Raw genomic sequence first — 23,571 nt, 5'->3', positions numbered from 1 at the left:
ATATCCAAAACCTTTTGATCACTTTTGATAAGGTAGTTCTAATTAGGCTTGTCTTTCGCACGTTCCCTGCAAAAATGGATTACATCGACTGGATATTTCATAGAATGTCATTATTTTTGAGTATATAAAGATAAATTTGAACATGATTGTATCTGGCATTGTAGTATATGTAAATGAAAAGCTGTCCACGATAACAACATGTGGATGCCAGGTAAACTTTTGTATAAGAAAAATCTATTTTAAATGTTCCATATTTGCCGTACTAAAATTATAATACACTTAGATTCTTTTATAGTAAATCTCTATTCAATAAGGAGGGGAGGTTCCCCCATTGGTTTAGATTTTTAATAAAACTGTCGATTTCAAGGATGTAAGTTATAGATGCCTTTTCAGGAATAAAAGATGTTTGTACCTCAGAAAGAAGAATCTTATGTCTGATAGCTATCGAAATGAGTAGAGTTATATTTAAAATCTACAGTAATTTAAGGTTGTTTTTTTGCTTAATTTTAAATTCTACATTGGCATATTTTTAAGATCTTAATTTTTGTTATGTTGCTGATCTTCTAGGAGACACCCTGTCATTATTGAGAAAACTCTATAAATCTGCATTTTTCATTTCTTAACCTCATTTTCTAGGATGTTTTCAGTATTTTCTGAGCATCTATACCTCTACTGAAAAATCACAAATTTGTTAATGGCTTTGGAAAGCATTTGCATTATTATTTCTCATTATTGAGAAAACTCTATAAATCTGCATTTTTTATTTCTTAACCTCATTTTCTAGGATGTTTTCAGTATTTTCTAAGCATCTATACCAGTACTGAAAAATCACAAATTTGTTAATGCCTTTGGAAAGCATTTGCAAAGTTATTGAGAACTTTTGAAGGAATTGATGTCTTTATGCCTATTTAAACACTGCATCAGTGACATCTATTATTTTACATTTTCTTTTTCCATATCAAGGGCTTTGTACACGTTTGCTCTGCTGTTTACCTCAAGTGCACAGCAAGTTCTTTTTACTTAGAAGTTATCATAGATTTGCACAAATTCAGTATCATATACAACTGTGGCACCAAAATTCTCAAATGAGAAGGGGGGGGGAAGAAGAAGACAGCGCATGGTGCTTTTAAGTGAGTTATACTGTTTGAGATTTTGCTGAAAATGATAAAAAATGCAGTATGAGGTCCACTACTATGCTGAAATGTCAGACTGGTGAAAATGTATCTAAAAGCTGAAAGCCATCTGGGTAGTCACTGGAGACTGATGATATAGGACCTTGCCTCATAAAGACTTTTTTGCAGGTTTTCTGTGTGGGTGTAGATAATCAGGAAGTTACTTTGTTTTCTTCTAGCACAGTATAAAACATTTGCTTTATGTTCTCTTTTAATTGTACAAATCTACTCTGATGGCATGGCACATTGCCTCGTCACTACTTTTTTGTCTGTTTTCTGTGTGGATGCAGATAATCAGAAAGTAGTTATTGTAGTGCAGTATAAGTATTTTCTTGTAAGACAATGTAAAATATTTCATTTATATTCACTTTTAGTTTTATTTAAATCTGCATTTATATGCTGTAAAGTCTCAAGTTTCATAAGATCTAAGAATCTGAAAATATGTACTGCCAATAAAAATTTTCTTTGTATTTCATTAATTGGCTGTTTGAAATCTAAAATCTCAAAGCTGCAAGGTGTAAGAACTTGAATATTTATAAATGATTCATGATCAGCATAGATCTCTTGCATAAATCTACCATGCTTTAATGTAAAATAATCAGCTCTGAACCATTAAATGCTTATTTTTAAAATAATCCAGTTCTATAAATTTATTTTAAATGAATGTTTTTGTTTTTAACTCCTACACCATTATTCTGATTTTTAGATACAGTCAAAAGTCGTTAATCCGGACTCGTCGGGACTTCGGCGATTCCGGATTATCGATTTTTCCGGATTATAGATCATCAGTTTAAATCTCGTAAGATGGCATGCAGAAATTCTAAAATTAAAAATATGAAACCGTAATTTATGAAATAAAGAACAATTATGATCTAAAGGGTATCAAAATTTGCAAAAAGAAAAAGCTTAATATTTATTTGTTTACTTTATTAAACATTTCTTTCAATGTAAGTTGTTTAAGTTTTGCTTCGTTTCATGTGATAATACTTTCTCTTTAATTCTATTAAACAGACATAATTTCTTGTTCAGTTACAAAGTTACGTTGTTCAAGTCCTATAATTGCTGTGTCGAGAACACCGACTAATTTGTCAATCGAATTTTTTTCGTTTTCAATAACCTCTGTTACTTTCTTCGCTATCGAAAGCAAATTATAATGACGAGGAACTTGTTTTAAATCATATCAAAGACAGAGCATATCGAGATGAAATACTACATTTGGTAAGGAATTATAAGCCAAATAAAATAAAAAACATCTGCGCTGAAGATAAAGATAGTGTTGACAGATCAACTTCCAATTCATTACGCGCCCGCTGCGCGGCGATCCCCCCGCCGAGCAGCGTGAGATTGATAAACAGATTTCGGATTTCAAAACATACTTTCGCTTTAGATCCTTTACATATTAACAAATATATATCGGAAATTCTATTTGATATAATCGAAAGTTTAAGCTTACTTTTATAAAATTGCTCTTACAGTCTGCAAAAAATAATAAGCCGGATCCAATTCGAAAATTAAGGAACAACGCAATCATCAACATTAACTGAAATAGATAATTAGAAAATTTTAGCTTATACGTCCATTATAATAAAACGCGCACGCGAAAACGTATTCTGCACTTGCGCACACTCATATGCGCAGTCGTAAAGGGTCTTACGCGCACGCGTAAACGCCTATGCGCATGTGTCAACGCGGCGCATGCGCAGAAAGTTTTTAGTTTTGAGGTCCGGATTATAGATCATTCCGAATTATGGGTGTCCGAATTAACGACTTTTGACTGTATAAAGCTTTCAGATGGGCCAATGGTAATGCACTAATAAAGATAACACCAGTGATTCTCAAACTTTTTATGACTTTGAGGATTCCTTTCACGTAATCTGCATTTTCTGAGTTATTAAATAGAATTTTAAACTTTTGCTTAGTTTTTTTTTCTTTAAATTTCCTACGTAGAAATTATTTTTGTTTCGAAAATGTAATTCATGTATTTATTAATGTTTCCTATGGAAGGAATGGTGTCTTTTTTTCCGAAATATAGAATTGTGTAGTATACGATTTAGGTATAGAAATGCATGTGTATCAATCTAATTTAGCTTTCATTTGATTTCAATATTTGTTTCACTTGCATAGTGTAAGGAAAAATCTTTTTATGTATGCATATTCTGTATATGAAAACAATAGCTTTGGTAGTTTTTCCCTGTCAGTTCTGTTTATGTATTTCTAACACACAATAGTCAAGAAAGATATTCTGCTTGAAAGTAAATTTTATGCATCTATTTCATTTGTAAATCACGTTCCAAAAAAGACTAATCATTCCTGGAATCTCAATTATTTACTATTTTATCCCCGGGCCAAAGATCCGCCTTTTTTATGTATAATATGCCGTTTCTACAGAGGGTATAAAGCCTTTAAACACTTCTCAAAACAATGGTTTCACAGATTAGTTTTTCAGCTTGATAGTGTGTATCTTAGAAAGGTAACTTCTGGCTATAGTCTATATTTCTTTCAAAAAAGAATGATTTTAGAAAAAAATGTGTTTCCATGGCTCCTATTTTTAAAATATTGTCTAAATAATACCATGTTTGAGATAGGTTCAGAGATCTGGTACCTGAGATTCAGATAGGTTGATTTGCCTATAATTTTAGAATGCTTGCTACCTATGAAGATTATATGTCACACATTTTTCCATTTCATTATTTAATGATTCTTACATTTGAAAATGAATGTTAAACGTCTTATACTGAAATTTTAATGGGGCATAAAATGTTACAAATGATTTATTCATTTATTTAATTTAAATTTTTATTTTGTTTTGTTCCTCTGGTAGGATATGACAATAAGATTTAGTCTTAGTAAATGGCAAAAAAATCAGGATGGTTATATTTTTAATCTGTGTGCTACAATAATTAGTGATATAAATTCAGATATAATTCTATTTTTAAAAATTCTGTATAGAATTTTGGTTTTGGATAAATTTATGTGGTTTGTGTCATCTGCTTTTTTGTAATTTGTTTGTTTTGTTGTTGATTGTATGAACATTTTTAGCTTTGATATAACCAAATTGGTTTCGGTTTCACATTTTTGATAGCATATTGAATGCCAACGTATCTGTACCTTCTTAAAATATTTTTAGTTCTTTTGTAAGTTGTATTTTATTCAGTTATTTATTATTAACCTGGTTAGTTTTACATACTTTAAAATGCAATGATCAGAAAACTGCTTCACATGCTGCAGTTCATTAAATTTTAAATTATAAAATAATAATAAAACCCTTTTAATTTCCATTAAAATATGAAAAATTTTTGATTTATCGAAACCCCCACTGAAGTTGGTGACTGTACTGGGGTTGTGAATGCATGAATCCAAAGTAGACTTTAGAGAGAAACATTTATTTGGGTATTTTACACTTATTTCAGCAATGCATCTAGTGCTGTGTATTTTTACCATATTCATCTTTTTACACACAAGAGTGCATACATCTTGATTTTTCTCACTGTTGTTCTTCCTTTGTACACAGCAAACTGTTTTTGTTGAGAAAACATTGGATAATTGCATAAACTTGGCATTGACCACACCCTCAGCACAAGAATCCCAAGAAGGAAAAAAAGGGTACATGATGTTTTTAAGGGAGTGCAGATAATTATAATACCAAAATATGTAATGAATTACACAGTTGTTATGTTGATTGTATTGAAATTTAATCATTTCATATTGCTTGTAAAATTTTCCATTGCGTCAAAAATAGAAAAAAAAAAAAAAAAAAAAAAGGGGGGGGGAAACATTTTTGTAGAAATGTGCCATTAAGCTCAATAAATTTTCAGCATATCATTTTTATTTAAAATGAGATATAATAAAACTTTAGTTATCTGGATTGCTTTCTCTTTTTTTTTTTCATGTAAATTTGCTTTTAATATATTTATGCATTTTTTATATTTTGGTTTGATTGAAATGATCAGAAAGAAGAAAACAATATAGTATATATTTTAAGAGCTTTTAAATTAATACAGATGAATGTATATGACATATCTGTTAGCTTATTTTTAAAAATTTGCCAATAAATATGTCTTCACATAATAATCACTGGAAAATATCTAGATTATTAATATTGATAGAAGAATATTTGCATGCCATATATTTGCCTATTTATTTATTCATTCTTGAGTTAAAATAAGGGTTCCATTTTTTAAAACAGACCAAACAGCTGGTTCAGCATGCTTTACAAGTTTCTAAATAATTTAATTATTTTGATACAAAATTTAATTAAGTATAATTTAGCACTATTTAAATTGGCACATCATATTGCAGATACTTTGCATTTTAAGGTATGTGTAGCATTCTCAATGTTATTTAGGGAACATTACATATTCTTATGAATTTAATTTGATTAGATTACATTTTAAACTTTAAAACTGTTTCCAGTATTTACTGGTAAAACGAAACAAAAAAATTATTAGTAGCAAATACTCATGCATATAATGAAACCTCAGTTCAGAAATATAATTCATTCCTGAGAACTATTCATCATTTGAAATAATTTTCGCTGTAGGAGTGTATGTAAAATGCTTTAATTCATTGCTGGACCACACATGGTAGCTTATTTAGACTATAAAACAGTACTATATGCACAGATTCATAAGCCAAAACCAATAGAAATCATTAAGTATAAAACAAAAAAAGGTAAGCACAATTATGGACATCATAAGTAGAAAAGTTCTTGTTTTGATGTGAAATTCTCTTCCATAAAAACATCAAGTAACTATTTTTATGAGGCATCTTCCTTTATAATTTCTTTACTTTCTCTAAGTGCCACTCCACTGTACTGGGGTTTTACTCATAATTTACCATTGACTAAGTTTTAAAATGTTTCTAAAGAGAAACATGGCATTGTCATTGAAAAAGCTTGCTTCTGCTTTATCATGATATCCTTTCATGAGCAATTTTTGTATCTTATCCCATTATGCATAAAGTTCACAGATTCGAAAATTAGACTAATTTTTTTTTTTTTCCTTTTTCCTTCTGAAGACATTTTTTGTACATTCGTTTTTTGTTACTGCTGCTGAAGTTATAGTTCTTTCTTGTTGAGGTCATTTTTTTTTATCCTTTAGTAATTTCACTACTTCTTAAGTGTATGATTGTTAACTTCCTGGTTCATGGTTTTGGCCAGAGACACAATATGATAGATAACAATACAAGGACTGTTGAAAGAAAAGACCAAACTTTTGCTGTTCTTGCCTTATTGTTAATTATACAAACTTTGAACTACTGTCTTCTTGAATGCACTCTTGGCTAGGGTTAATATACTTTTACCATACTTCCTTCCACTTTTAGAATGTCTGCTGACAAGAACGTTTTTAGTGGCGTGCAGCACTTATATTTTATTTACCTAAATTTCCTCTTTGGACTTGTAGCAGTGTCCTTTCGAAGTGGTTTTAAGTTTGGGAAAGAGAAAAAAGTTTGTCATGGTCATGTCCAGCTTATTCAACTATCACATAGCATTCAAGGGCTATCTGCCTAAGGGAAGGGAGGACTTTCTAAGTTAAACTGGCGCATATACACATCACACATGGGAAAAACACCCATGCAACCAGCCTATTTGCCAGAATTCAAACCATGGACTGAACTACTAATGTTCAGCAACTTTACTACTTGGCTGCTGGTGGGCCTGCTATGTCCAGAAAATAGGATGGATGAAGCATAATGGAAGTGCAGTGTTTTGTAGAGTAATTTGTTAAAGGTGCGATGCATAAGCTGGAGCATGTCATGATGCAACTTCCATGATTGATTTCTATACACATATAAGGTGACCAGATTTTGAAGTTCAAAATTTGGGACGCTATATATATAAATTTTTAAATAATATTTTTTTACAAATAAATTATTTTACTATTACTTGTTATTGTGGTGGAGGTGGTATGTAGATTAATATATATGTAAGATATAAGAAAATATGGTAGCTGCTTTAAAAAGAATTGACAATCTCAAAATTAACATTCTAGATTTGGTGCTCTCCCCCTGAATTCATCTGTTCTCCCAAATTCAAGATCCTTCTATGTTTTATAACGCTGCATGAAAAGGGTAACTAAAACTAAAATTAACCAATCATGCATTAGCTGTACTTATACATCAAATTTAGAATGAATACTGTTGGCACAAGTACTTTTTTTGTCAGTTCTCCAATTAAGTAAGAGCAGTCTGATAAAATGAAACAATAGCTTCTCAGAATTCAATAACTTCCTATTGTGACACATCTCCATTCTTTTTAATTTTTTTTTTTTTTTTTTTTTTTTTTTTTTTAACATTTATTGGATTAAGGTTACTCTCTATCATGCTCTATATTGAAGCATTCAGAGCATCTGTTATTGGATTAAGGTTACTCTCTATCATGCTCTATATTGAAGCATTCAGAGCATCTGTTGAAGAAGTTATATCAGATACAGACACTGTTTGATTGATTGTTGATGCATAAAGTTCACAGATTCAAAAATTAGACTAATTGTTTTTAGCCTTATTTTCGAATTGTAATTTTTTTTTAGTTTAATTTAATTTTTAATTTAAGTAAGAGCAGTCTGATAAAATGAAACAATAACTTCTCAAAATTCAATAACTTCGTATTGTGGCACGTCTATTCTCTATAAGTTTTTTTTTTTTTTTTTTTAACATTTAACTTCTCAAAATTCAATAACTTCGTATTGTGGCACGTCTATTCTCTATAAGTTTTTTTTTTTTTTTTTTTTTTTTTTTTAAACATTTATTGGATTAAGGTTACCCTTTATCTTGCTCTATATTGAAGCTTTCAGAGCATCTGTTGAAGATACAGATGCTGTTTGATTTTCAGTTTTTGTAATAACTTTATGAAATATTGAAGCTTGAGTGTTATTAAAATGTAGCCAAGCTTTTGCCACTGGATTTTCAAAGAATTTTAAAATGAGCACTTTCTTGAGACTGAAAATAAGCCATCAGTGGTAAAAACATTTGGAGTACCCTTTCAATTAGCATTGCATCCCGGTGGGTTGTAATGCTAACCATCTTGAATGTGAATATCCTGGTATCATTGAAAACTTATTTTCTATAAAGTTGCAGAAAAGTTTTCAGTTTTTCTACTCTAACATTAAAGTATAACCTTAACTATTTCTATATCAACTGGTGAAACAGCTGATGTTCTTACAGTATTATGAATAATATGTGCTGCACATCTGACTCCAATTAAACCATGGTTAAAATTTCATTTCAATTTAACGAAAACATTATTCCTTACATGTCTATCAGCTCCTCCAAAGTCAGAATTTGTATTATCGGCACAAAGACCACTAATTTTTTTTTTTTTTTTTTCTAAATTATTCTCTTCAAGATAGTTCAATACACTGATAAACTATTGCTAAGAATAGATGACAGTAGCAGTGATAGCAACTACAAAATGGAAGGCAGGAATGTGAAAATTAGCATAAGTATGGGTTACAGTAAGACGTGGACTGCATATGCAAATGTTAGATTGCCGAAGTTGTTTGTCAGGAGAAGTGCTGACAAAAGAGATAAAGGATCTGACACATATTGACCTTTGTTGTTGAAAAGCAAAATTTAATGAGAAAGAATCAATTGACGAACTTTGAAATTTTCAATATGTATTCCCGACATCACTTAGATGATTTTACACATGGCTGTATTATTCACAAGACTGAAGAAGGGTGAAAAATAAACAGATGTTGCAAGGGGGTTCGACATCAGCCACAGTGTTGTTTCAAGGCTTTGGAAATCATTTCAGACAGATGGAATGTGTAGCATACACAATTGGGGAAGTCATGTTCCTAGTGCGACAGCTACAGAAGTTAAGTATATAGTGCTGTTGACAAAAAGAACCAGGACAGTTATTGAGGTAGCAAATCAGTTACTTGCTGCTACTGGCAATCGAATCTCCAGAAAAAATGTAGCCAGATGTTTGCATCAAGGAAGGCTATGTGCCCACTATCCTGTTGCGTGTATTCCATTGTTCAGACAGCAACATACTGCACGTTTGCAATGATATTGCAAGCATTATGAATGGACTCAATTAAACTGGGCTTGCGTACAATTTTTAGATGAGAACATGTTCAGTCTGCTACTGGATTATAGACACCAACTGATCTGGAGTGAGAGTGGTGCTGTTTATCATCCAGAAAATATCCAGGAAAGGACTAGTATACGAGATGCAGTATCATGGTATGGGAAGACACTATGATCAACAGCTGCATGCCTCTACATGTGGTTGCAGTTGTGACTATGACTGGCCAATGATACGTTAATAATGTTCTGCTGCCTCATGTTCATATGTTTCATGATGCTGTCAGTGAAAAATTTGTTTTATGGACAATAATGCAACATGTCATCGAACAGTTGCTGTCCAGGAGTGTCTAGAGAGTAAGAATATTCAATACCTCGCATGGCCAGCATGTTCTCCATATCTGAATCCTATTGAAAATGCTTGTTATGCTTTGGGGAGGAATTTTGCTGGTCGATAATATCCTCCAATAAACAAGGACATCCTCATCCATGCACTGAGAGAGGAATGGAATAAATCACCCCGACAGATATTGGATAATGTTGTGCAAAGTATGACATGACGTGTTGAATAATACATCGCTCTCCATGGTGACTATTTCCCCAATTGACATCTTATGCCACAATTCCTGTATTCAGCACAATATGACCATTTTGTCCCTTGAACACTGTTCAAAATCTTTTAGATTTCAAAGCACAATAAATTATCTTTATTGTTATGTCCTAGTATTCTGGCATTATTTTATTTCACTTGGCATCCAAACACATTTACTTTTAAAAGCACTATGTAGCTGTTTATGATATAAAATTATAAATGCAGGCTTTTTGAAATTTCTTTGTGGTTTTATTTGCATTGCAAAGTCCAGTTTCCGTACAGCTAAAAGTACACAGTTTACATAAAACTCTGAAGTCTTATATATATATATATAAAGCAATGATACAAAATATTGAATTAAAAAAATTTTTCTAATGCTTATTAATCTAAGTAAATAATAGAGGAAAAATAACATTCCAATCCTCAAAGTTTTATTTGCATGTCAGGAATTCTGCTGTAATTAAAACTTATTCAAATTTTACTGTTTACTAAATAATTTTGCAGTTTAAAAAGATTATCATGGCATTTTATTTGGAACATACTACACACTTATGAAATGAATAAATGTACTACAAAGAGGCAGTTTTCTTCCATAATTAATTACTTACAGAATGAAACGCTTCTAAAAAAATCTATGTTCAACAATTTAGTGATTCAATATTTATCATTCAGAAGGCAATTCTTACAAATACAGTAAATTGATTATAATAATTATGCTAATAAAAAGATATATGAGAAATCTGTGATGATCTATAGAGATAAATATTTTCTTGCCATTTTAATATTTGCATTAGAAAATGATATATATTAGAGTACACTACCTTATAACCTTGGGTAATACCTTATCAACAGTTAAATCAAAATTATGGTTAATCCAGTTTAAAGGCAGTTAAAAAAAGTGCAAGAAATAGGAATAAACCATATTATATAATTATCAGAAAAATAATATTAACTATTTTCCTCTACTTTTAAGCAGCTGAATCTGGAAAAATAAATTCAGTTCATTACTTAATTAGTATTCAAAACAAAAAAAAAAAAAAAACACACTGTAAATAACCATAGAATGATTATAATTAGGAATGAAGAAACAAAGTTATAAATGGCATTAAACAGCAATACTTACAAGTTCAAATTCATGTAAAAAGGGTCATTGTTTTTTACATCACATTATTTATGTATTCAGATTTATGTACAGTTAAATAATGTATTGTTGTGACTTAAAATATCTTCCAGAAATCATGGCATCATCTGCTCTTATCAAACACATTCTTCCTTTTTTTTAAAATTTTCTTTAGATAATTTTGTTTCATGTCAGTCACATAAATTTGCAGTAAACAACATTGACTTTTTAAAGACAGGCCTCAGTCGATCTGACCCAAAATAACAGGACCTGATTGTAATTAAATATAATTACTATAAATTTATAAAATAATTCAGATATATGTGTTAAAATACTATTGGAATTAAATTTGTGTAGAGAAACAAAATGTAGTAAAAAACATCTACATGAAAAGCTAAATATGATATTTAATTCATATATATATATATATATATATATAAAATTCTATTACAGTCAAAAGTCGTTAATCCGGACTCGTCGGGACTTCGGCGATTCCGGATTATCGATTTTTCCGGATTATAGATCATCAGTTTAAATCTCGTAAGATGGCATGCAGAAATTCTAAAATTAAAAATATGAAACCGTAATTTATGAAATAAAGAACAATTATGATCTAAAGGGTATCAAAATTTGCAAAAAGAAAAAGCTTAATATTTATTTGTTTACTTTATTAAACATTTCTTTCAATGTAAGTTGTTCAAGTTTTGCTTCGTTTCATGTGATAATACTTTCTCTTTAATTCTATTAAACAGACATAATTTCTTGTTCAGTTACAAAGTTACGCTGTTCAAGTCCTATAATTGCTGTGTCGAGAACACCGACTAATTTGTCAATCGAATTTTTTTCGTTTTCAATAACCTCTGTTACTTTCTTCGCTATCGAAAGCAAATTATAATGACGAGGAACTTGTTTTAAATCATATCAAAGACAGAGCATATCGAGATGAAATACTACATTTGGTAAGGAATTATAAGCCAAATAAAATAAAAAACATCTGCGCTGAAGATAAAGATAGTGTTGACAGATCAACTTCCAATTCATTACGCGCCCGCCGCGCGGCGATCCCCCCGCCGAGCAGCGTGAGATTGATAAACAGATTTCGGATTTCAAAACATACTTTCGCTTTAGATCCTTTACATATTAACAAATATATATCGGAAATTCTATTTGATATAATCGAAAGTTTAAGCTTACTTTTATAAAATTGCTCTTACAGTCTGCAAAAAATAATAAGCCGGATCCAATTCGAAAATTAAGGAACAACGCAATCATCAACATTAACTGAAATAGATAATTAGATAATTTTAGCTTATACGTCCATTATAATAAAACGCGCACGCGAAAACGTATTCTGCACTTGCGCACACTCATATGCGCAGTCGTAAAGGGTCTTACGCGCACGCGTAAACGCCTATGCGCATGTGTCAACGCGGCGCATGCGCAGAAAGTTTTTAGTTTTGAGGTCCGGATTATAGATCATTCCGAATTATGGGTGTCCGAATTAACGACTTTTGACTGTATAATCCATAATAATCCTTCATTTCTATGCCAAAAAATAAAATTTGTATATTTATTAGTTAATTTAAAATTAATTAAAAAAAAGTTTAAATTTGTATATTTCTATATTTATTATATCAAGGGAATGGTGCTGTCTTTGCCTCTAAATGTGCAATGTATGATTCAGTTATAGAAAAGCATATATATAAATCTAATTAAACATTAATATGATTTCATTATTTGTTTTTTACTTGCATAGTGCTAAGAAAAGTCTTACAGTAAGCATGTTCTGTATGGGAAAAAACAACACTTTTGGTAGATTTTCCCTGTTTCTATAATAATATTCCATATATATGTATAAATTTTAATTATTCAAATTACTCTACTTAAAGACTGTAAATGATTTTTACAGAATGTGTGAAGTTCATATCATAGGCCAAATAACTGGTGCATCAGAATTCAAACAGAATAAATTATTTTGTAAATGGGGCATACATACAGGTAATTCGAAATTCAGAAATTCTAACATTTCTCTTTTTCCACTTACCTCATACTTAAATATTTTTATTCTCTAGGGACAAACTGGAAAGTTATAGAAGGTTTTAAAGAAGGCCAAACACAAATGGATAATCCTCTTGATAATGAAACTTGTTACTGGAGCCATCCAGTTGATGTGCATTATGCTACAAAGGGGATTCAAGGTGAGACAATTGGTATAGCTATTAATTCTGCAGATAACATATTGCACAGTGAATATGTGCACATAACATATTGCATATAATGAATGGTGAACACCTTGTTTGTTTTAAAGTCATGTTTTGAAAATCACAAAAATTACTTATCCTGAAAAATTTTAAAATAAATAAATTTGATACTCAGAAATTTTGCATAATATACAACATTCTGTTTACAAGTTACTTATTAAATTAGGTAGAACAAGGGGAAATTTAAAATTGTTAATGATAAAATGCATATGTATATTATCAAAAGTCAGATTATTATGCTGTATTTGATATGTATCTTTCTTTCCACACATGTGCATATATATATCATAAATTAGTGCTTAATATGTTCAAGGTCATTATTTATTTTTAACTCTGAAAATAACAAATGCTTACCTCCTTGAATGTTAAACTACTGGCTATTAGAATTTGCTACAGCATGAAGAAAGTACACAACAAACATGAAATTTCCATGAAAGGTAGAACATGCTAGGATATGCAAATGATTAGCATTTCATAGCATGCATATGTTATGAGCAATTTTAATGCACTTCAAAACAGTATAAAAAGTAGAACTGAGATGTCGTTTTTTATTCAGAAATTATGTTTATTCATAATGTTTTGTGTTGGAGGCTGTGTTGGGATTTGTGTAATACAGAATACATAACAACATTTTTATTTATTATTATTTTATTATTTATCAAATGCTTGGCCATTGACCATCAGGCCATTAGGCGACGAACTCTCAAATACTTCTTTACAATACAGTCCAAACTGATTTATTTTCAGAAGCACTAACAGCAGCATTATGAAAGTATATTTTATAAATCCTATTAATTTCATGTTTAGCAGAGTGAAGAGCTAAGTCTTTGGAAGACCTTTGGAGAATATCCATACCTTTTTTTTGCCAAAAGTTCCACCATCTCATTTCCCCAAAGGCCACAATGTGATGGCAATGGCACCCACTGGAAAGCAATCTTTGTCTGAACTTTTCTCAACTGCTCCCTGCAGCTCTGGATACAAGCACTTTGTTTTCCTAGGTTACTTGCTAAGGCCTAAAGAGCAGAACTCTAGTCTGATAAAATTACATCCTTATCAAGAAACGAGAGATGGGCAGAAAGCTGTTGAAGGGCTAAATGGATGGCCTTGAATTCACAGTCAAAATGCGTTGTATGAGAGCCAACATGTAGGTAAAAGGAAAACAGATCGCAGAAGAAACCAGCGCGCTGGGGAAGATCCAAAAGATGAACCATCAGTGTAGATCAGTGGAGTAGCAAGCGTAACTGGCACCCGGGGCAAAATACCTTTTTGGCGCCTCTTCCCCCCCCAAAAAAAACACAGTGATATGATGAAAATCTTGTTTGGAGACCATTTGGCACCCCTCTGCGAGCAGCACCCAGGGCATCATACACTCTCTTGTTCCCCCTTAGCTACGCCAGTGGTGTAGATATGAAGCCACTCACCAGGAGGCTAGTAAGTATTAACCCCTTAACTGCCGCAGGCGTATATATATGCCTTGCTCAGCCAATGCGTTAACTGCCCTGGGCGTATATATACGCCCTTCCAATATACTATCATTTGCTTTGCCGTAAAATTATTCGCAAAGCTTTGTAATGCAACACACTGTTACGAAGAACACAGAAAATATATAAATCAAATATATTTAAAACAGTTCGTTCAGTTGCGGGCCTGCCTCTACCCGAGGCTGGGTGCATTATGAATAAAGACAAAAAAATTCTTAATAAATCATTCTTTATTTCCATCAAAACAGTATCACTCTTCCGAGCTCAGCTTTCGTTCGTCCACACGTAAAACATTCGAAAACACTCAGCACGCAGGCTGACGTCACAAGCAGCAGCGCCTCGCGCCGGTTATTACTTCAGTTCATTTCACAACATCCTCCCCCCCCTTGAGACTCAGGTTGAGTCTCAAACTCATAACAAACATTATTTAAAAGATCAAGTCTTTTTCGAACTTTTACAAGTCGTCCAGAGGAGGAATATTGTTGCATCACCATTTTATCAGGTGCAATACCCTTTTTTAACGTACACCCAGCACTAGAATTAGATTCCTCTGCGTCTGTGCAGCACCTCAGCGTATCATTATCCAAATTCCAAATTACCCCCAAAACGGAAGTATCCCCTGAATGTTTGTCAACATTTGTACCAGCCACATTGCTTTCAAAACCGCGCAAGTTAAAACATCCATTTGACATGATTAATTTGGAATGTTCAATAAACATAAACTGTTCATCAATACTAAAAACACTAGATAAACAATTATCCACATAAAATGACGATTTCAATTTTTGAGCAACTTCACTATATTGACGTGGACAGTTTTCTAATAGATGCATTATAGATGCGTTCAACAAGTAGGGGCTCGAAGAAACTCCAAACACAACTCTGCAATGCCTATAAATTAATTTCTCTTCATTGCATGGGAAAAAAAATCTGAGAAAATCTCTATCTTTAGATGCGACGGATAACATTAAAAAAGCCTTTTCAATATCGGCACTAATACCAATCGGATACATTCTAAAACGATCTATAATATCAGGTATTAATTCAATAAGATTTATTCCTTTACACAAACATTCGTTCAAAGAGAGTCTCCCTTTCTCAGATGCAGAAGCGTCAAAAACAGGACGAATTTTCGTGGTTTCACTTCCTAATTTGATTACAGGCCTATGCGGCAAATAATGACATTCATTATTCAATTCGTTTTCTGGTACGCGTTCAATAATATTCAACCTTTCCCATTCCTTGAACACATTTTGATAATCATCGAAAAATTTACTACATCTGAGTTTATAGATCATCTTTTGATACCTTTTCCAGGATAATTCTTTATTATCGGTTAAATGTGTCGTATCACATTTCCACGGAAGTTCTACTTCATATCTTCCATTTGGAAGAATTTTCATTTTGTTCTCAAATTCAGATAAATTAAAACTTTCATTCATTTTAACAGTTTCGATTGGAGCGCATATTCCTATTTTTTCAAGTTCCCATAACTCATTCAGAGGAATTCTCCTGACATGCATTGAAAATGTTTTCAAAATATTATCCTTTTCACCCGAATTTCGTTTGCCAAATACCGTCCATCCAAGTTTCGTTTCGACAGCCGTTACCCCGGACTGTAATTCAATAGAATTTCCCGTCAATAACTTTCCTATAACATCTGCTCCGATTAAAAGGTTAATTTCAATTTCCTTTCGCAATGGATCCGAAAATTCGATTTCTTTTTCTTTTAATTCATTCAAAATCTCTTTATCCTTAACCTTAGGAATAAAACCGCAAATCTTTTTTTCCGATAATGCCTCAAAACTACATGCGAATGTTCCTTTTAAATTGCTGACCTCGACCGAAAACACTTCATGTTGTTTAGGTTTCGTTTCGTCCCCCCCAAACAGTGCATGTATAACTGTCTCCTCCCGAAGTGGAGATGCTTTAAGCTGACTCATCATATTTTCACTAACGTAGCTACTTTGGCTTCCACTATCAATTATGCAGCGAATAATTTTCTCGCGACCTTGACACCGAATTCGAACGCAAAGCGTTTGCAAAAATACAGTTTCGCTTCTGCTACAGTTAGAAAGAGAACTCTCTTTTGAAACATTTATCTGATCATTATTTTTTAGCTTTTGATTACACATTACATCAAAATGATTACAACTTTTGCAAATAGAACAACTTAACTTACCTTTGAAAGGACAAAATTTACTAATATGACTCGCTCTTTTCAGACAAGAAAAACAAGCACCTTTTTTCAACAACAATTGTTGTTTTTCAGCTAAAGTCATTTTTTTTGCAGAGTAACATTTTTCACTAAAATGTTTCTTTTCACAAAAATTACAGTTCGGAACACTCTTACCTGAATTCTCAAGACTTACTAGAGCTGATGCTGTTACGGGATCATTTTGCTTTACCTGTTCGTGGTTATAATCTTTCTTTCGATGGTTCTGTTGGGAAGCGAAACCAGTTCTTGCGAGGAGAACCATCTCTTCCCCCTTAACTTCCTGTTTTAAGAAATTCATTAAATATTTCAAAGATCGATTCCCTTTAGTTTCAATGGAGTCGTGATTTCTGCTTCTTTCCCATGCCATCAGTACTTCTTCTGGTAAGCAACTTTCCACTAAGGGGGTCAAAAAATCCCCATATTTTTCTTGGGTTCTTCCCAAACTTTCCAACGCTCGCAATTTTCCTTCTAGTTCATCATACAGGGAGGGTAGATCCGTTTTTGCTCTTCCGGTTACAGCGTTCTTCATCACTAGGCTTAACAAGTCTCTCACATAGATTTGCACAAGTAAATCTTCGCGTCCAAAGCGCTCTTTTAGTTGTTCGATGGCTTTAGGATAATTAGCTGCCGTTGCCGGGAAGCTAAGGACTAGGCGTTCTGCTTTCGATTTGGGTTCCATGGCCTGCAATAAATACTGCATTTTATCTTCATCGGCGATACTTTTGTCATCGTGGATTTTCTGGAACTGACTCCAAAAAGTCAGGTAATCTTTAGCTTCACCACTGAATTTTTTAAGCTCAATTTTAGGCAATTTAAATTTCCTAGATTCGGAATTATTTGAAGGAGAAGAGGCTTGTATTTCCGCATCTATTTGAGCACACTGTTCTAGAAACTTATCTCGATAATTCTCCGCTTCTTGAAAATCATCACTAAATAATTTTTCTCCATCTTCAGTCTGCAGAATTTGCTGCGATATAGCACTCTGGCATACGTCAAGTCTCTGGAATTTATCACAAAGTTGACACTTCAAAATCGAAAGTATTTTCAAATCTCTTACTTCTTTAGTTAATTCACTTTCGGTTTTCCTTGAGGTTTGCGAAAACGCAATTCTAAGTCCTTTTCTTTGAGCCTTTAAAGCGATCAAATCCATCTTCAAAGTATATTCAAAATCGAAATTCAATAACAAAAGTTCAATCGGAAAATTCTAATTCAAAGCACCCGGTCCCACCGAGGGTACCACTATGTTACGAAGAACACAGAAAATATATAAATCAAATATATTTAAAACAGTTCGTTCAGTTGCAGGCCTGCCTCTACCCGAGGCTGGGTGCATTATGAATAAAGACAAAAAAATTCTTAATAAATCATTCTTTATTTCCATCAAAACAGTATCACTCTTCCGAGCTCAGCTTTCGTTCGTCCACACGTAAAACATTCGAAAACACTCAGCACGCAGGCTGACGTCACAAGCAGCAGCGCCTCGCGCCGGTTATTACTTCAGTTCATTTCACAACAACACAATGACCTTGAACAAAGTATGCGAAGGATGATACTATTTCAGAAAAGTGTGGGGAGAAATTGGAGAGAGGGGTGTGTCTAAAGTGGTGAAAGTAATGACTGTACGGTATTTGCTGGTGTTGTTTGAGTAAAACATATTTTTTTTTTTTTTTAATTCTGTGTCCTCCGTTTTCATTTACTTTTTGTAGTAGGTTCCAGGAATAAAGAAAGATGTAATGGATGTTTCAAACCCATTTATCTTTTTTGATGAACTGTTCATACTTCATATTGTAACTGAAACTAACCGTTTTGTAGACGAGTATATGAACCAACACCTTGCAAACAAAAAATCAAGAACAAAATCATGGCATTCAACCAGTTCAGAAGAAATATGTTTTTTTAGGCATACTGATTTCACAACGTATAACACTGAAACCTGATTTTACACTTTACTGGTCTAAAAATGAATTGATCGAAACTCCATTTTAGGGATCTTTTTTGTTATAAAAACATTATTTTTATTATACTTTTACTCAAAACATTAAATTTTGTGCATTAATTTTTTCCTTTATTCTTTATTTTGTGAAAGTAAACAGTTTTTAGAAAGTGAAACTTGCACTTATTTTCCCCCTAATACATCCCATAACTACGCACGCCTGTTTGAAAAACTGTGGCACTGGGAAATGAATCTTATACATTTTCCATTGCAGTTAAGGGGTTAATGGCTTCCAAAGTGATGGCATGAAGAACAGTTAGGCATAGGTCGTTTTTCCTCACATTCAAAGTCCAATCTGACACCGAGAACCATAAACTCCAATGGATTTATAAGACATAACAATTCATAGGCCTTGTCGTTAATGGTATTATATGGAGTGTTCTCCTGGACGCATTAAATGAAGCCCTTCTTAGTCTTTAGATTACGTACTCTGTTAAAATCATATTCACACCAAAAAGAAATATTTGGGATCTCATAAGTCTACTATAAAGGATAGCTGCATTCTTCCGAACCAGGTTAGTCATTAATTGTAGGTCACAAAGCAAATGCACAGTAAGTACGGGAGTAGTTTTAACATATCCAGTGATCAAGCATAAAGCCTGGTTTTGGAAAACATCAAGCATCCCCAAGACTATCCAAGGCAGAGACCAGCACTTCATTGCAATAATGTAAAACTGGCTCGACATAAGTCTTATAAGTAGTGTTAAGGCTAGCTCTGCAACATCCCCATTTAGCATCAGTAGTCTTTTAAGAATGGGGAGTTTCTTCCTAGCTTTTGCTTAGTCCATTTCAATTTGTTATTAAAGATGCAACCGAGATAAGCTGAAACATCATTATGCTGCAAGGGAGAACTTCTATTAAACAAGATCAGAAGTGAAGGGCTGTCTATTTAAAGCAGGGTTTCTTAAACTGTGGGCCGTGACCCCCTTGGGGGTCACAGGACCTGCAGCAGGGGGGTTGCCAAAAATTTTAGCAATTTTGATATTTCTTTAACTTGTTATAATAAATTTACAATTACCAAATATTTTTACGCAATGTATCTGAAAATAGATAAAGATAAGACTATACAGACAAAGAAAAAAACAAAAATGTTTTGACGCATTCTTATTATAATATAAACGTTCATTTTCCTTGCTTTGCAAGGACGCTGTCATTTCGTCTGCTACTTATTTAAAATTTTCACATTGTTCTATGTCTTAAAATTAGAAATTAAAGTTAATGACCAAAAACTGCAATAGTATATTACAGTACAAGTGAAAAAATTGGCAGTTTCACTCACGCTTGTGTCGGATTTGCGCAATACTTAGGGGGTCCCACAAAATTTTTGTAAATATTATAGGGTCCTGGGGGGTCGTAAAAAAATCTCAGTGATAAAAAGGAGTCACTACTGAAAAAAGTTTAAGAAACCCTGATTTAATGTAAAATATCGACTAGTAGTCTTTCCCAAGTTTATAGTCCTCCAGCTTTCCAGCCTCTCAAGAGACTTATTCAGAACAGTCTCTTGCTTGGATTGATCGCCTTTAGGTGCATAGAATCAAATAGCAAGATCGTCTGCAAACAGGGCAGCGTTAGTCAGTCCTTCAGAAGTAAAGATACTCGGTAGGTCATCAATAAAGATATTAAATAAAATAGGGCTGTTTACCTGTGGTAAGCCAGTTTCACTTTGTTTAAAGTTGGACACAGAATCACCAAAACAAGTGGTGCAGAAACATTGTGAAAGAAAACTGATCCAAGAGAGCATATTACTGCACACAACCAGGTTTTGTCATTTCTGGATGCATTTGAGTCGACAAACTTTATCAAAAGTAGCCTCAAAGTTCACAAATACAGCCAAAACAAAGCATCTCTGATTGAGAGCATCCTTTATAGACATGGCTCAGCAAGATAACTTATTGGTTTGTGGACATTCATTTTCTAAATCCTGCCTGAGTTGGAGATATAAGATTATTAGACTTGAGAAACTAACTCAGACAAGATGTAATCATTCTTTTCATGACCTTGGAAGACAAATTACATTACACACTGTTATTGTGACGAAAAGAAAATATTTCATTCATCACAGAATGTGCACTGCTAAAACTGCACATATATTTCTAATTGGAGCAGAACAACTACTCGAAAAGGAGAATCAAGCACACACATAAGTGAGGTTGGATTTCATCAAGAATGGTTGCTGTCTTCCACTGTTACTGGTGCAAATGGATACATGAAATGAAAATGAAATTTATCAGTTTTAACCTCAACAACTTACTTTACACCCTTTTATAGTTAAGATCGCAGAAAAGAAATGGGTCGATAGCTATTTAAATTATCTGTAGGCTTACTACTTTTAAATAAAAGAACGATGATTGCCTTTTTTGAAATTGCTGGAATGCCAGTGTTCCAACTGTAGTTGTAGAGCTCCCAATAAACCAGAGAGTGCATTTCTGCCAAAGTGCCTCAGGAAATCAGGGTGGAAATTATCTGCACCAGAGCTCTTGCCATGCCTAATAGCTTCTGCCATATTAGTCTTGATAAAAATCTTGTGCCCACAATTTAGGGAAGAGGCAGCATGATGAAGTTCCCATCTAATAAACTTCTGTTGGATCTTGAGGTCTCTCCTCAAGCATTGTCTAGAAGAATAAAAAGTGCTGGAAATGTCTCTGTCATCAGTTAAAACATAACTACCAATTTTCAACGGGTTTCTGGTAGATGCAATTTTCTTATTTCGTAATTTGTTTACATATTTGTAAACTCTTTTGCCATCCTTCCTATCCTAATTTTAGAAATGAAACAGTTTCTCTTAGTAGAAAGAATTTCTTTACGAAGGATAACACATTTCCTCCAGTATTGAATACCTTCAGGTCTCTTAACTTGTTCAACAGCAGTACAAGCCATAGAAGATTTTTCTTTAAGAATGGCAAGACTTTCATTCCAGAAAGGCTTATAGATAAATTGCTTGCCTCTCAGTTTCACTTTTTTGAAATATCAAAAACAATATTAGTAAATCTTGAAAAGGTGCAATTAATACTCTTGCCTGCTTCACAGGCTAGAAGTAGATCCAAAAATAGATTCAAGATCTAGAGTAAAGGCATTCCAATTAGCTTTAGTAAAATTCCATCCGTGCCCAATGGAACTCCTTAGCGATTTCTTAGACATAATATTGAAAGTAGTAACAATTATGTGATGGCCAGAGCCAGGATTGTAAATTACCTCACTCTCAGCAGCATCAGAAATGTCTGCAGAAAATTCATACCAACATATCTCAGGCTAACTGTAGCCTGCAGGGACAGCATATTATTTCACCACATTGCTGTTCACATTGATTAAAATCCAATAATTTTTTTGAGAATTTGTAATCAATGACTTCAGGATAGTCACATGGAGTGATCTGCTGGATCTCACTGGTACCCACTCAGCAGTACCCGAGAAGAGGAACATCTTATCTGCATTGCTGTCAGGGATGATATCCATGCATCTTGTTCCTTAGGTTTGCTCCACAGCACCAAATGTCCATTCATACAATGTGGTGACATCTATAAATGTCAGTTAGCTATCTGTTGTTTTGATGTTCCTTGAAAATGAAAGACAGGAATCAGCACTTGTAATGATGCATTCACAATGCTATTATCAGAAAAGATGCACAGCATCTCTTTTGACAAATTCAATTTTTGGTTACAGTCTCATAACAGTGATATCTGCATATAGAGACACACAGAAGAATATACACTAGAAGCTTGCATTCTTCATTTACATATTAGATGATATTAGTTACATATTTCGTTAACCTCTATTCTGTATATTTGTTACTTTGACTAGCTATCATATTACTAAAATTTGAATGCCAGCAGCTGTGACTTATCTTTGGGGCATGCGTTGCTCCACCATTCAACAGGACATTGTGAGACCATGTGTTGCCTATGCTGTCTTATTTGTCCATAATACACAGGACTTAACAGAAAGGAGTACACAGGACACCAGTACTTTAAATTTACAGTTTAGTTTCATTGCACTTACTGTACAGCTCTACCATGATTTTAATAGACAGTACAGAGAGAGGAAGAATTCAAAGGTTTCTCATCCCTATTACTGCATCAACAAACCTCTTGAGAGGACCTTCTGGCTTGCCAGTACTAAGTGCCTGATTCCACACATTAATTATGCATTAAGAAAATCCAGGATTTGAACTTAGGTTTAATGATAGAAAAGCTAGTGTTGCTAATCAGTATAGCTGTTAAGACTCATGTTTTGGTCAGTACATTCTTCAGGTCTTTCATTTATTGAAACCATCTGGTGAATAATTGCAGAGACACATCACTAGCTAGCCATCGTGACAGCTGAACTATAGCATAAAAATGAGATTAATATCCTTAACTGCCATCCAAAGTCTAACTCTATATCCAGCTTTTAATTATTTCATCCTTCTATTGTCATGTATCTGTAAGTTAAATATGATCTTAATAACTGCATTCTTCCATGTGTAACAGTTTCAGTGGTCAGTAGTGTATCTAATAAATTAAAGATTTGTTTGACTATCTTAAGCAATGACTTGGCATAAATAGATCCATTATTTGCAACTAGTCAAGATGAATATTTTGAAATATTGTTTTGATCATGGATACTCTAATACTTGTAAGATCCTTGCATAGATTAGAACTTTAAAAGTAAACTGTTTTGGCCTCTTAAATGATTATGATAAGATTCAGTTCATAACGCTTTGTATTTAT

The 23,571-nt window shown here is 33.0% G+C and overlaps 1 protein-coding gene across 1 annotated transcript in view; it reads left to right on the top strand.

Moving 5' to 3' along the window:
* The window catches only part of LOC118195475 (B9 domain-containing protein 2-like), a 37,882-nt gene that overhangs the window by 8,973 nt on the left and 5,338 nt on the right, over nt 1–23,571 (top strand). The window contains exons 2-3 of the mRNA XM_085825645.1: nt 12,822–12,910; nt 12,985–13,110. Coding sequence (XP_085681771.1) covers nt 12,823–12,910; nt 12,985–13,110 — 214 coding nt within the window. The 5' untranslated portion in view covers nt 12,822. The remainder of the gene's footprint in view (nt 1–12,821; nt 12,911–12,984; nt 13,111–23,571) is intronic.

This window comes from Stegodyphus dumicola, chromosome 10 (genome assembly GCF_044657685.1).
Source record: "Stegodyphus dumicola isolate Sdum_Otavi_A_Nest chromosome 10, ASM4465768v1".
Classification (NCBI taxonomy): Eukaryota; Metazoa; Arthropoda; class Arachnida; order Araneae; family Eresidae; genus Stegodyphus; species Stegodyphus dumicola.
This window is presented reverse-complemented; position numbering and strand designations above follow the sequence as displayed.